The sequence below is a fragment of the Carassius carassius genome, chromosome 44 (assembly GCF_963082965.1).
Source record: "Carassius carassius chromosome 44, fCarCar2.1, whole genome shotgun sequence".
NCBI classification, from domain to species: Eukaryota; Metazoa; Chordata; class Actinopteri; order Cypriniformes; family Cyprinidae; genus Carassius; species Carassius carassius.
The window spans coordinates 7,485,288-7,497,327 of NC_081798.1; the positions used below are offsets into that span (position 1 = coordinate 7,485,288).

General features: G+C 40.5%; 2 protein-coding genes across 7 annotated transcripts in view; both read right to left on the bottom strand.

Moving 5' to 3' along the window:
* The window catches only part of LOC132126098 (ras association domain-containing protein 5-like), a 36,311-nt gene extending 24,358 nt beyond the window's left edge, over positions 1-11,953 (bottom strand). Inside the window, exon 1 of one of the 2 annotated variants that reach the window (XM_059537143.1) lies at positions 11,201-11,953. In XM_059537143.1, the coding sequence (XP_059393126.1) occupies positions 11,201-11,855 (655 nt within the window). In that variant the 5' untranslated portion in view covers positions 11,856-11,953. Of the gene's footprint in view, positions 1-2,822; positions 3,312-11,200 lie in introns of those variants that run through there. The other variant, XM_059537146.1, reaches the window with a different exon arrangement.
* Positions 1-12,040, bottom strand: part of LOC132126551 (SLIT-ROBO Rho GTPase-activating protein 2) — a 293,384-nt gene that overhangs the window by 158,410 nt on the left and 122,934 nt on the right. The window lies entirely within an intron of this gene.

A 12,040-nucleotide genomic window follows, 5' to 3' on the forward strand; every position in this document is an offset into this window, starting at 1 on the left:
TCACAATCCAGCTCATATGCAGAGATTCAGCGTCAATCTGAGCTGACAGAATACTTCTATGCTTCAATCAAATCTACAGTTCTGTTAAGCGGAGACATAATGGCCCACTAGATTAAAGTCTTTTGGCCATGTTCACACTGCAGCTCATTCTGGCCAAGAACAAATTACTTAAAAAGAAAAAAAGCAACACTCAAGAAGCAAAGGGACCAACCACAGGTTATTTTGTATTTATGTGGTGTTTAGCAGGTTTGTGTGAAATAGATTGTGCTACAATTTTAGACTGACAGGAAAAAAAACTTAGGTAAAAACTATGAAATATGAAGCATCTGAGTGAAGTTATTGTGTATGTGTGTGTGAGAGAGAATAATAAAGGCCTTCTGAAGCGATGCGCTTGTGTATGAAGAATATCCATATTTAAAACTTCTAGCTTCTAGAGATTGATTAATAAAGTTTATATATGGATATTATTTCAGAGGGCCTTTATTAACCCCTGGAGCCATGTCGAGCACTTTCTTTGATGGATGGACTTTATTATTCTTCAAAATCTCTACCACTGCTCACTGCCATTATAAAGCAATTGGAGCAGCCAGGCCATTTTTAATATTAGGGATGGGACGATAACCGGTTTTATTGATAACCGTGATAAAATGTGCTGAAGGTTAGTAATATTGTTTAAAAATGAATTATCATTAAAACCGTGTTTGATTATCGCGGTTTTAATAACTCACTATTAAATCATGTCCAGCCAGCAATAGTCTGACGCAAGCGCAGCGCACAATGTTTTTTTTGTTTTTTTTCGAGAAGGAATGGCGAAAGTCAGTGACTTTTCTATGCTTTTCTATGCTTCTACACTTTTCATTGTAAGGAAGGAAATGCCACAGAATTTAATCTTTAGAGAGTGCATAGAGTTGCTTGTTTTATTAGTTGTTTGTTGATTATTAAATATAAAACTTGCTGAAATGTTTTCAGTGTGAGCATCAACTATTTTTGAACACTTTCATCTCGTTTCAACAAAACCGTGATAATATTGATAATCGTGATAATTTTAGTCACTATAATCGTGATATTAAATTTTCATACCGTCCCATCCCTATTTAATATACCACCGATTGTATTAGTTTGAAAGAAAAAAAGTCATATACACCTAGGATAGCTTGAGGGTAAGTAAATTTGGGTGAACTGTCCCTTTAAATCCTGCTTGAGAAGTTGGTTATTTACTTCATGACATGTAAAATTCACACCGCCCGCTGCTGATTTCTGTCTCACTCAGCATGTGTCATCCACAGCAGTGCGTCAGTGTGTGCGGGAGCTGATGGCTAACGTCATCATGAAGCAAAAAGGGTGAGAAAAGTGCTGCCATCATCTCATGTACTCATCAACTCGTTTCCGCATTTCCGAACCAGAGACTAAAAAGGCTCATATTTGCCAAACAGCTTTAGTGCTAACTGGTTTGGCCATGACTTAGAAAGTGAAGTCTACTGGGATTTAAGAGCCAGATGTGATGCCATTATCAGAACACTCAGTCTGTAGTTCTGCACTGACACTTAAACGTTACTACAGGCTATGTCCATGTCAATAAAAGAGCACTGTTATTAAAACTTAAGCACACAGGCCATCACCTACACACGTGAATCCATCAATCTCCACTAAACACTTTTTTTTTAAACTTAGAAAAAGAAGAAGTGTCATCAGTGTATCTTTCTTTTTATTCAAGTATGATACTAAGTGAATAGAAGGGAAGTTAACTTGCACTAAAGCAGATCACTTTTTATTCATTAGGCTGGTGTACTGTATCCCAGTCTCCGTCTACTCAAAGAGGCATTCCGGTCCAGATCAATGGGAAATTCAATTTCAACTCCCTTGGCTTCTGATCAAAACATCATTTTGCCAAAAACAGCACTGAGATCAAATTCATCCACTGATGCCTGGGTGTCTAACTTGAAATTGAGACGAGAATCCGTATGATATGTTACATTGGGTCAATTCGATTCCACAAACACAACGTAACACAGACAAACTTACTAATATTAATAAGTGGTTTTTAGGGAAAGCCAATACTTGTAGTATTAAACTTCAGTACTTATATCAATGTGCTACAGATATCAATGATGATACCTAAAAATTGGTAGTTTGTTATTCTATTACTTTGTATGCAACACCCAAGATATCACCCCAAACTCCTAAATATCACTCCAAACCCCATAAAAACCTCTAGAGATCACTCAGAAATCTCAGGCATCTACATAGCAACAGGTTTTCAACCATTCTAAACAGTGAAGCAGCTATTATATAACCACACTTAAGCAAATTTTGTCATTTTGTTTAGAAAATATAGATTTACTTTGAATTCTGTTTCTGAAAAGGATCGGGTAAATCTGGAGTTGAAACAGTGGCTATAGCACAATGAAGAATTATCCTGACTCCATGCATATGCATGATTACATTGGACTCTGTCTGCCTGGTTTACTGGCACGTTCTAGAACCACAGAAGCTTTTAGAGTTACAGATCAATGTCTATTCAGCACATGAATGGATAACAATAGATACAACATGAGAGAGAAAAGGAAACCCAGAGGGAAAGAGAGAGACCAAGAGAGCAGGAAAGGAGAACGAGAATGTGATGCGGCAACAAGAACAGAACAAGGCTATTTGAGGAAGGTGAAAGCCACTGCGGAGCTCAGTGACTGAAGCCTAATTGGACAGGTCTAGTCACAGAGGATAAAAGTACATTAAGGTCGAGTCTCACATTCACTTACTAACCCAAACCCCATTCTATCTCAGCCCCCCGTCCACATTTTTCTCATCTCTCGGATTCAAGTTACCTGATAACATGAGGGTCCCACTACTGCTGGAGCGCCGCAGCATGCGGAGGCCCTCGGACCAGGAGCGGGACTTAGGCAGGCGGCGGAAGAAGCGTCCCAGGCGCTTGGAGACCTGTCCGAAGCAGGCGCTGGCCACCGCCTCCTCCGTCCTCATCTCCGGTAGCATGACCGCCGCTATCTGCGGCCTGTTGCGGCCATGACCCCAGTGCCACCACTGCGTTCCGCTCCAGCTGCTGGTCCGTGAGCGGCCTCCGTCCCGGCTGGGGCTGGGCGCCTGTGGCTCCGTTGTGTCGTGGTGTGGGCTCCCTGCGCCAGTCGTTCCTGTGTGTCCACCATCGCAGGGCTGCGCTCGGTTTTGTGTTGTGCACTGAACGCCCCCCCTCCTCTCTGCCTTTCTGCCACCCTGCACCCCTACCTCCGCTGACTGGTGGTACTCTCTCTCCTGTTCTTGTCTCTCTGCGTCCGTGCTCCTGTTTTTCTCACGCAGTGCAGAACTTGTAACAGCTCAGACTGCACCCACTCATCTTGCTCTCTGCAGCATGTTTTTCACTGAATCCTTAAAGGCACAGCCACACTGCTCTCCTGCCTCCTACTCTCTTTTTCCTCTCCCTCCCTGTCTTTCTCCCTCCATCTCGATCGATCAGTCAATCTCTCTCTCTCTTTGCCTCTCTCCTGTCATTCTGTGCCATCGTGCCACTTCCTGTGTGAGAATACAGTCCCGCGCTTGGAGAAACCTGTTGTCCTGAAGGACGTCTCAAGTTCTGAATATGTTAGCCCTCCACTCTACACCTTCCTCATTCCCTCTCGTGTATATCTATAAATACAGAGAATTGAGAGCAGCATCTTGCTCCATTTCTCTCAACAACAACTATTACAGCATCAATAAAAGGTTAACCTACATTTGGGTGACCTCAATAAATCACCTTGCCCTCATGTGCACATATTTCAAATCAGACATTCAGATGTTAGATTTTCCAGAAATTAATGCATATTAGTGATCCAATACCTCATATTCCAAATTAGAGAGTTAGAGGTTTGGTTATGCCAAATGAAATCCATATGAATTAGCTAACACCTAAATAATGCACCTTATATTTCAATTTAGAGATTCCGAACTTTGATGATACATAAATAAGAGCATATTAATAAATCACCAAGCTCATTAATGCACCTCATATTCAAATTCAGAGGTGGGATTATCCAAAAAAATAAATGCATTTTAATCACCTAATAGCTCACAAATGCACCTCATGTTTCAATTTCAATATATAGAGGTTTGGTTGTCATAAAATAAAGCATTTTATTGATTTTGGCTAATATAAAAAAAAACATTAATACACCTAATTTTCAAATGTAGAGGTTTAGAGTTTGGATTTTCCCAAAATTCATAAAATACATCTGAATTATCTAATAGCTCAATAATGCACCCTGTATTTCAATTTAGAGGTTGTAGTATATTATTTAGTTTATATGTTTAAATATCTACAAGTCAATGGATCTCATATTCCAATTTAGAGATTCAGTGGTAGGATTATCCAACAATAAATGTATTTTAATTATATTATAGCTCATAAATGCACCTCATATTCCAATTTATAGATTCAGAGGTTTGGTTGTTCCAACATAAATTCATATGATTAAGCTAATAAATGCATAGCCTATATAAATGCAATTGTATACACTGCATAATGAAGAGATCCATTACCTCAATAATGCATCTCATATTCCAAGTTATAGATTCAGAGGTTAGGTTATCATAAAATATAGCCTATTATTGATCTAAATATATAAAGTTTAATAACGCACGTCATATTTCAATTTAGAGATTCAGAGGTTTGATTATTGTAAAGGTTTAATGAGTGAATGCTTGAATAACATACCTAACCTCAATACATCTCATCTGCATCATGAAACAACTGATTTACATTTGTAAAGCAAAACTTGCCACATTTAACCAAATAATTCCCGTTTTATCCAAAACCTAGAACAAATGGCAAGCAATACACATTTTGCTTATAATTTGCTTTGCATATAATAGATGGGGTGGCACATTCCTGCTGTCCTCACCCCATGTCTTCCAAAAGAGAGAGCGAGTCTGAGAGAGATAGAGATAGAGGTAGAGAGAAGTAGCCAAAGAGGGCAGCCTAATTATAGCCTAAGATAACTCCCGACGGTTCTGTCATACTTTTGCGTACTAACTCGCTCCTCCCGTTCAGCAATAACTGCCCCATACACCCATCACAGACCTCATTAACACATCTTTACTTCACACACACATGAAACACAGCCCACTCTACACCTCCAACTCAAACTGATACTAATATCAAACCAATGAGGCCTTCATGCACTAGCTGCCTATCCAACCCCTGAATACTGTGAAGTCACAGCCCTCAAACAGGAAGTGATGATTTAACAGGCCCAGTCCATCTGTCGCTTGAGGTGAATGTTGTATTGAAAAAGTAGACAAAGCTTCTGCTGTTTAACCGTGTATTTCAACAAGGATAACTCTGTGCACACATAACCACTAAAACATCTACAAAACGAATAGCACGTTTTCAATGGGTTTTTGTGGTGCACCCAGTCAAGCTTGTGCCAGGGGTTTGATTTAGTTAGCAAAACTGAGAATTGGGGAAGCAGCCAACTTGATTTACAAGTTTTCATAACTGAAAAAAAAGGGAAATGAATGGTAACGGGATGTAAAAGCTATAAATGTTTCCATTTCACTTGAAAGAAAAGACAGCCTATTATAACGCAGACATCTCATATTTCCCTCCTAATAACGTAATAATACCTTCTTTTTTTACATTTATGAATGGATGCAGAACTTCCAAAAGGTGAGAAAGTAAACAACACATTACATCTACTCAGCAGCATCCCTTTTCCTCGTCGAGGCCAAAAAGAAAACATTCCTCTTTCTAGTATTACAGTGTGTCTGAAACTTTTAATTAAAAATCAATCCGATTTCTGACTGGCATCCATAAACTATAATCCATCTGCAACATGGCTAAAAACAGTTTTACTCCAGCATGGATTAAACTCAAAGGCAGACAGGCAGCATCCCTCCACTGCGGACGGATATGTGCTGAATTGGTTGGGGGAGGTTGCCAAAAACCCAGCCAGATTAGACAAATAAAGCCAGACTGAAGATGAGGCAGAGAGCAGGTAAGACTGATGCTTTGAGACAGGCCCATACAGTGAGGGAAGCTTTTTAAGACACTCTGAGTCACACTAGCAGGGAGGTGGAGGCTACCTGAGGAGAACTCACTCATTCTCCTTGACTAAACCTTGAGACCTTGTTTAAACCTGCTGTGACTCAGCCTAACACATATCCGTCATATAATATAATTCAGAAACAGAACTTTATTTAGCAAAGCATTTGTGCAATCGAAAACTAATGAGGTTTCAGGTTTTGACAGTGTATGTTGGCAGAGCAAGAAAGAGCTGCCTTAGAGGAACGTTTTATTGTTCAAAGGATATTCTTTTATCGCTCAGGAGATTTCATAGATATTCCAGATATGTTTCTCACAATTCCTTGAATTTTAAATGGGAGTATTGCTTATATATGGTTAGAGAATATACTGGGGGGAAAATGGTCAAAAATGTTGTAACATCCAACAATATCCAAAAAGCTATGCAGATTGGTCCAAAATTATTTAACAGCGTGCAATTAATGTAAAAAAAACACACACACAAAAGTAAAAAGATTAAATGTCAGATCTGGTAGAAATGGCTCCCTTTTAAAACAACAATTGTTTTCTATATATAAAGAATTATAAAAAATAATGTGTACCGAATACCACAGATCAAATAATCTAGGAAGAATCTTATGAGAAATGTTTGAAGTCATATTTAAAAGTAATTTCTTATTGTATATTTTTGTATTTTGGTTTCTTGGCCAATGAGTGAAGTGCAAGACTATTAAAGGGATAGTTTATCCAATAATGACTTACTTTCTTCCTGAAGTAAAACCAGTAACGTAGCCAGGAATCACAAAGTAGGTGGGCCCAGAGAAAATCAGGTGGGCACAGCCTAAAATGCATCTGTTATCAAAATAGGCCAACACAACTACAATACACCTGCTTCTTGAATACACCACAGTTTAATGAGAGCACAAGCATGTATCATGTCATCATAAGCAGTGTTAAGAACATAACGATAAGCATTTCCACTGCGCGCGGCCACACCACACACACGCGCGCATCTGACAGATGCAAAAAACACCATCATTAAATCAGCAGGACAGTAGTGGACAGTGTGTAAAAACAACGCTTGGTCTGGCTCAGCGGCCACATAAACCACGTTATATAACAACATTAACTAGGCAACTAGTGTACATAGTAAATGTAGATTGGCTTACTTTTGATGCGCTTATAACACAAGCAGAGCTGTTCAGCTCCTTACTACTGACTGATGGCTGAGGCTCCTGAATATCTGCATCATCTTCCTCCTGCGGCGGCCGTGGTCTTTTTGAAACGAACTTTAATAAGTTGCTCTGTTTCATTTTTCATACTTAGCTAAACTTCAGTGTCCCTCTGTGAAACGTGCACCACGTCGTTGTGAAGGGGGGATGGGCTGTTCGCAATCTGACGCGGGCATTTCATAATCACCATGACAACCAAACAAGAATCAAGAAACATTAAGATTTATTTTTATAGGTCAAGTATTGTGATAATTGCAACATAATTTACTCCTTCTATTGCGATTATCACAATACTTGACCTAAATAAATCTTAATGTTTCTTGATTCTTGTTTGGTTGTCATGGTGATGATGAAATGCCCGCATAGCGCATTTCGCAGTCAGATTGCGAACAGCCCATACCCCCTTCACAACGACAAGCACATTTCACAGAGGGACACTGAAGTTTAGCTAAGTATGTTAAACTAAAATGAAACAGTTCGTGTCAAAAATACATTATTGTTGAATATTGTTAGGCTACATTGTGAGGCCAATGACTGGATGGGCCTGACTGACAGGTGGGTGGGCCCAGGCCCACCCAGGCCCACCCGTGGCTACGCGAGTGAGTAAAACATCTGAGAATTAGTTGACTTTAGCAAAAGTCTCCATTTGTTCACTTATGAATGGTATTGTCATCTAAGAGAAACAATTGATTTATTAAAGAGACCTAATTTGTGATTTATCTTTACGTTGGGAGAGAGTAAGATCACAAAGGAACCATTTATAGGCGAATGTAACCACTGATGTTCTCTGACTGCCTCTTTCATTCAGTGTGTATAATTACAGGCTGTGTGAACTAAAATGGTGATCTGTAGTAGTCAAGACGCTCCATCTTTAGCCCATCTGCACCACCGCAACCTCTTAAATACACCATTTCCCAGCATGCTCCAAGACATTTCTAAACAAAAAAAAGAAACAATTACAAACTACAATGTTGTGCTTTACCCATGAGTGACTTCTGGTCATGTGCAATAACTCTGCTAGGGGCATCTCAACATACTAGAGAAAAGAAACCAATGCTTATGTTGGAGGCATATCAGGACATGCTCTTGGAATGCTACACAGAAGAAAAAAAACATGAACTGAAAGTGGCAAAATTTAGAACTTGGAAATCCCCAATGTATCCCACTCTGATTCTTACTGACAAACCACAACAAAACTACCAGGAAAATTAACACCCAACCCTGGCATTCACAATAAAGGTTGAGGAAAAAGAGGAACAAGTGTTTAAAACTCATCTGGTTTCAATGAAAATAGTGGAACTCAATGAAATGTGATAAGGTCAGAAACTTAAGCAAACACTTTAATGGCTGTTATCAATTCTGTTATCATTTACACACCCTCATGTTGTTCTAAACCTGTGTGACTTTCTTATGCAGAGCACAAAAGAAGGTATTTTGGAGAATGTTTCAACTATTTTAATCGATACAATGGACCCACTGGCATTTATGGTCAAAAAATACTAGGTGACATATGCCTTTAAAGGGACTACTTATAAAGAAAACTAATAAAGAAAGGACTAAGGGAGGTTTAAAGAGACGCCCAAATGTGACTTTTCACTGCACTATAAGGGCAGAACAGTCATTGTGGTTAATGTATAATCCTAGAATCGTCCCCAACTTTTAAATGACACACTCCATAACCCCCCTGAAGATTCGCTGTCTGCCTTTTTATGAAGCTGTTCAGTGCAGTACCATTTCCAAAAGAGAACTGCTGACACACTGCTAACTCAGCAACACTTTAAACATGCACACACATACACGAGCAAACAGATGCACCATGTTCACACACACAAAACTAAACACACAAACACACAGGCTGAACCTTATGGTCTCGGGGTGCATTGTATACTCGTTCAATTCAGATCACGGTAGGACATTCTAGCACTGTATAAATTTAATCTCTTGAATAGACTGTGTCAGCGAAGCACTTTTTTTTAAGCTATAACGTCATTTTATTCTAGATGCATCATTCACTGATCTATTTCTGTAACTGTAAGCCAAATATAAATGGAATTAGATTTTGGTTCATTACAACAGAGGGTTTTGTTATAGTAGCCCTTTAAAAGCAAGTGAATTAGCTGAAATGCATAATGGGACAGTGGAGTGCACAAACAAATGTACAACAGCAATACCAGAGCGGAGGCAAAGCATGCAAAGACAGGAAGTGAAGTGAAGTGACATTCAGCCAAGTATGGTGACCCATACTCAGAATTTGTGCTCTGCATTTAACCCATCCGAAATGCACACACACAGAGCAGTGAACACACACACACACACTGTGAGCACACACCCGGAGCAGTGGGCAGCCATTTATGCTGCGGCGCCCGGGGAGCAGTTGGGGGTTCGATGCCTTGCTCAAGGGCACCTAAGTCGTGGTATTGAAGGTGGAGAGAGAACTGTACATGCACTCCCCCCACCCACAATTCCTGCCGGCCCGGGACTCGAACTCACAACCTTTCGATTGGGAGTCCGACTCTCTAACCATTAGGCCACGACTTCCCCAGCAAGTATACTCTAAACCATTAAGAAAAATCTAATTAGATTCAAACAGGGTAACTAGATCCCAATTCAGATCCTTACTTTATTTATCTAAAAGGCAAGTGTACCTCACTTACATGCTTCAAATGTTTCTCATTCCTATCTCCAGACAATCAGAGACCTCTTTGGGTGACAGGTGTTTATTTAGTAAACCCTGGGGATCTGGAGGGGGTCATCAGATATCCCCCTTTCCCTTCATATACAACTAAATCAAACATGACAAATAACGAAACAGAAAAACAAACAATGACCTCTGCTGGGAACTTCCCCCTCATCCTCTATAAACCCTTCACATGTATCAGCATGCTTCATCTTGATCAAACACACACTACTGGAAGTTCCTTTAACACTGGAACCGTACAAACAACCCCTTCAGCAGAAAACTCTAGCAAAACAAACACTTGTACTTTATATACACACGTATATGGACATTCCTCAATGTATCTCTCTTCTATCAACTCCCTTTTTCATTCTTTTCTATTCATCTCATGGGTCTGAATGCTGAACAGTTTTATGAAGAGATTTTTCCTCTTATCACACTTATCAAGCCTTTATTTTTAGAGAGTCTTTTACGCATACAACAAATGAACATAACGATGTACCTATCATATTCATTATTTATCCATCCATCCAACTATCTTTTTATCCTCTGATCCATGCATCCCCCTATATTCATCTAATAATTCATCCACCCATCCCTCCGTCCATCTAACTCTCAATCCATTTGTCCATCCATCAATTCATCTATATATCTTTCCTCTAACCCTTCTAATATGCACCCATTTGATCCTGCATCCGTTTGTTCATCCATTATTAAACCCCAACTATAAATCTGTTTTTATCTTTCTACCCTGCCAATCATTTGGTAATGCATCCATCCACACTACATCCATATATCCATCTATCTTTCTATCTACTTTTCAGTATTTGTACATCTCAATCCAGCCTCCATTCCTCCAATTATTCATCTATCTATCTATCTATCTATCTATGTATCTATCTATGTATCTATGTATCTATCAATTCGTCGACCTATCCATCCCTCTGTCTATTTGTTGCACTCACTTCCTCCTACTATTCACCTACTCATCATTTCATCATCCATTCATTCATCCAACACTCTAGTCTGTCTGTCTATCTATCCATCCATCCATCCATCCAGCCAGCCCTTCGTCTGTTCCCATCAGTCCAATTCATCCATCCATTCTGCATTCATCCAACCTTCTTTCTATCCATGCTTCACTCAGACTTCCTTAATCTTCCACCTGTTCATCTATCTGTCATTTACATGCACCTTTTCTTTCAAACTACATCCATTCATCCATAAATCTCTCTGTTTATCTGAGGTCATGTGAGGAGAGAAGAGATAGCGGTCGCTTACTTTGACACTTGAGCGCAGTGCTGCTGATCTGGCGGTTGCAGGCGTCGCACCAGTCTTGGCTCAGGCGTCTGGAGATGAAGAAGTGTCCCTCTCCCCTCTCTGCCTTCACCCTGGGGTCTCTCTGGTTGAAGATGGACCAAGCCTCCCTCCTGAGAGGCTCGCTTCGCATCTTAACTACTCCCGACTTTGCCCGTGTCAGCTTGTCGATCGCCAGTCCTTCCAGTTCGTCTGTCGAGCTGAAGTTTGACCGCGCCGAGAGATTACTACGAACTTCTTGCGGGGATGAAGACGAATGGATCTTTGCCGTGTCCTTCACCGAGCTTCTCCGGCTCCCGGCACTGTGTCTGCGAAATATCCCGTTATTATTGTTCGCGTTCTCTCGGTCCATGTCAACAGTCGGTCCGTCCATGTTAGTACGTGACGTGCCGCCTCGGCTGTGTGATGCTGAAGGTGGCTCCTGGAATAACGCTAGCGATGCTGAGACTGCGGCTCTCCCGCTGTCCATATCACTCGCTCTGTTTCGCGTGATTATCTTGTCTAGCGACCATTTACGCGTGAATTTCTTCCTGTCGCTCGACTTCAGTTTGTGGAATAGTTGCTGATCCGAGTCGAGGTGGTGTTGAGCGGGGTGCTGTCCTAAAGTGACGGACGCCATGTCTTTCGGCGTAGAGTTGTATTTGGGCAGAATACAAACTAAATAGAAGCGCCAGCGGCGGGTGTGACGCGCACACTGAATCAGCTGCGCGCTTTAAATGTCACTGGCTGCGCAAACCTGCCCCTCACTAACCAATGATTGTCGCTCACTTCTCGTTATTCCACTAAATAAAAGAAGAAAGAGAA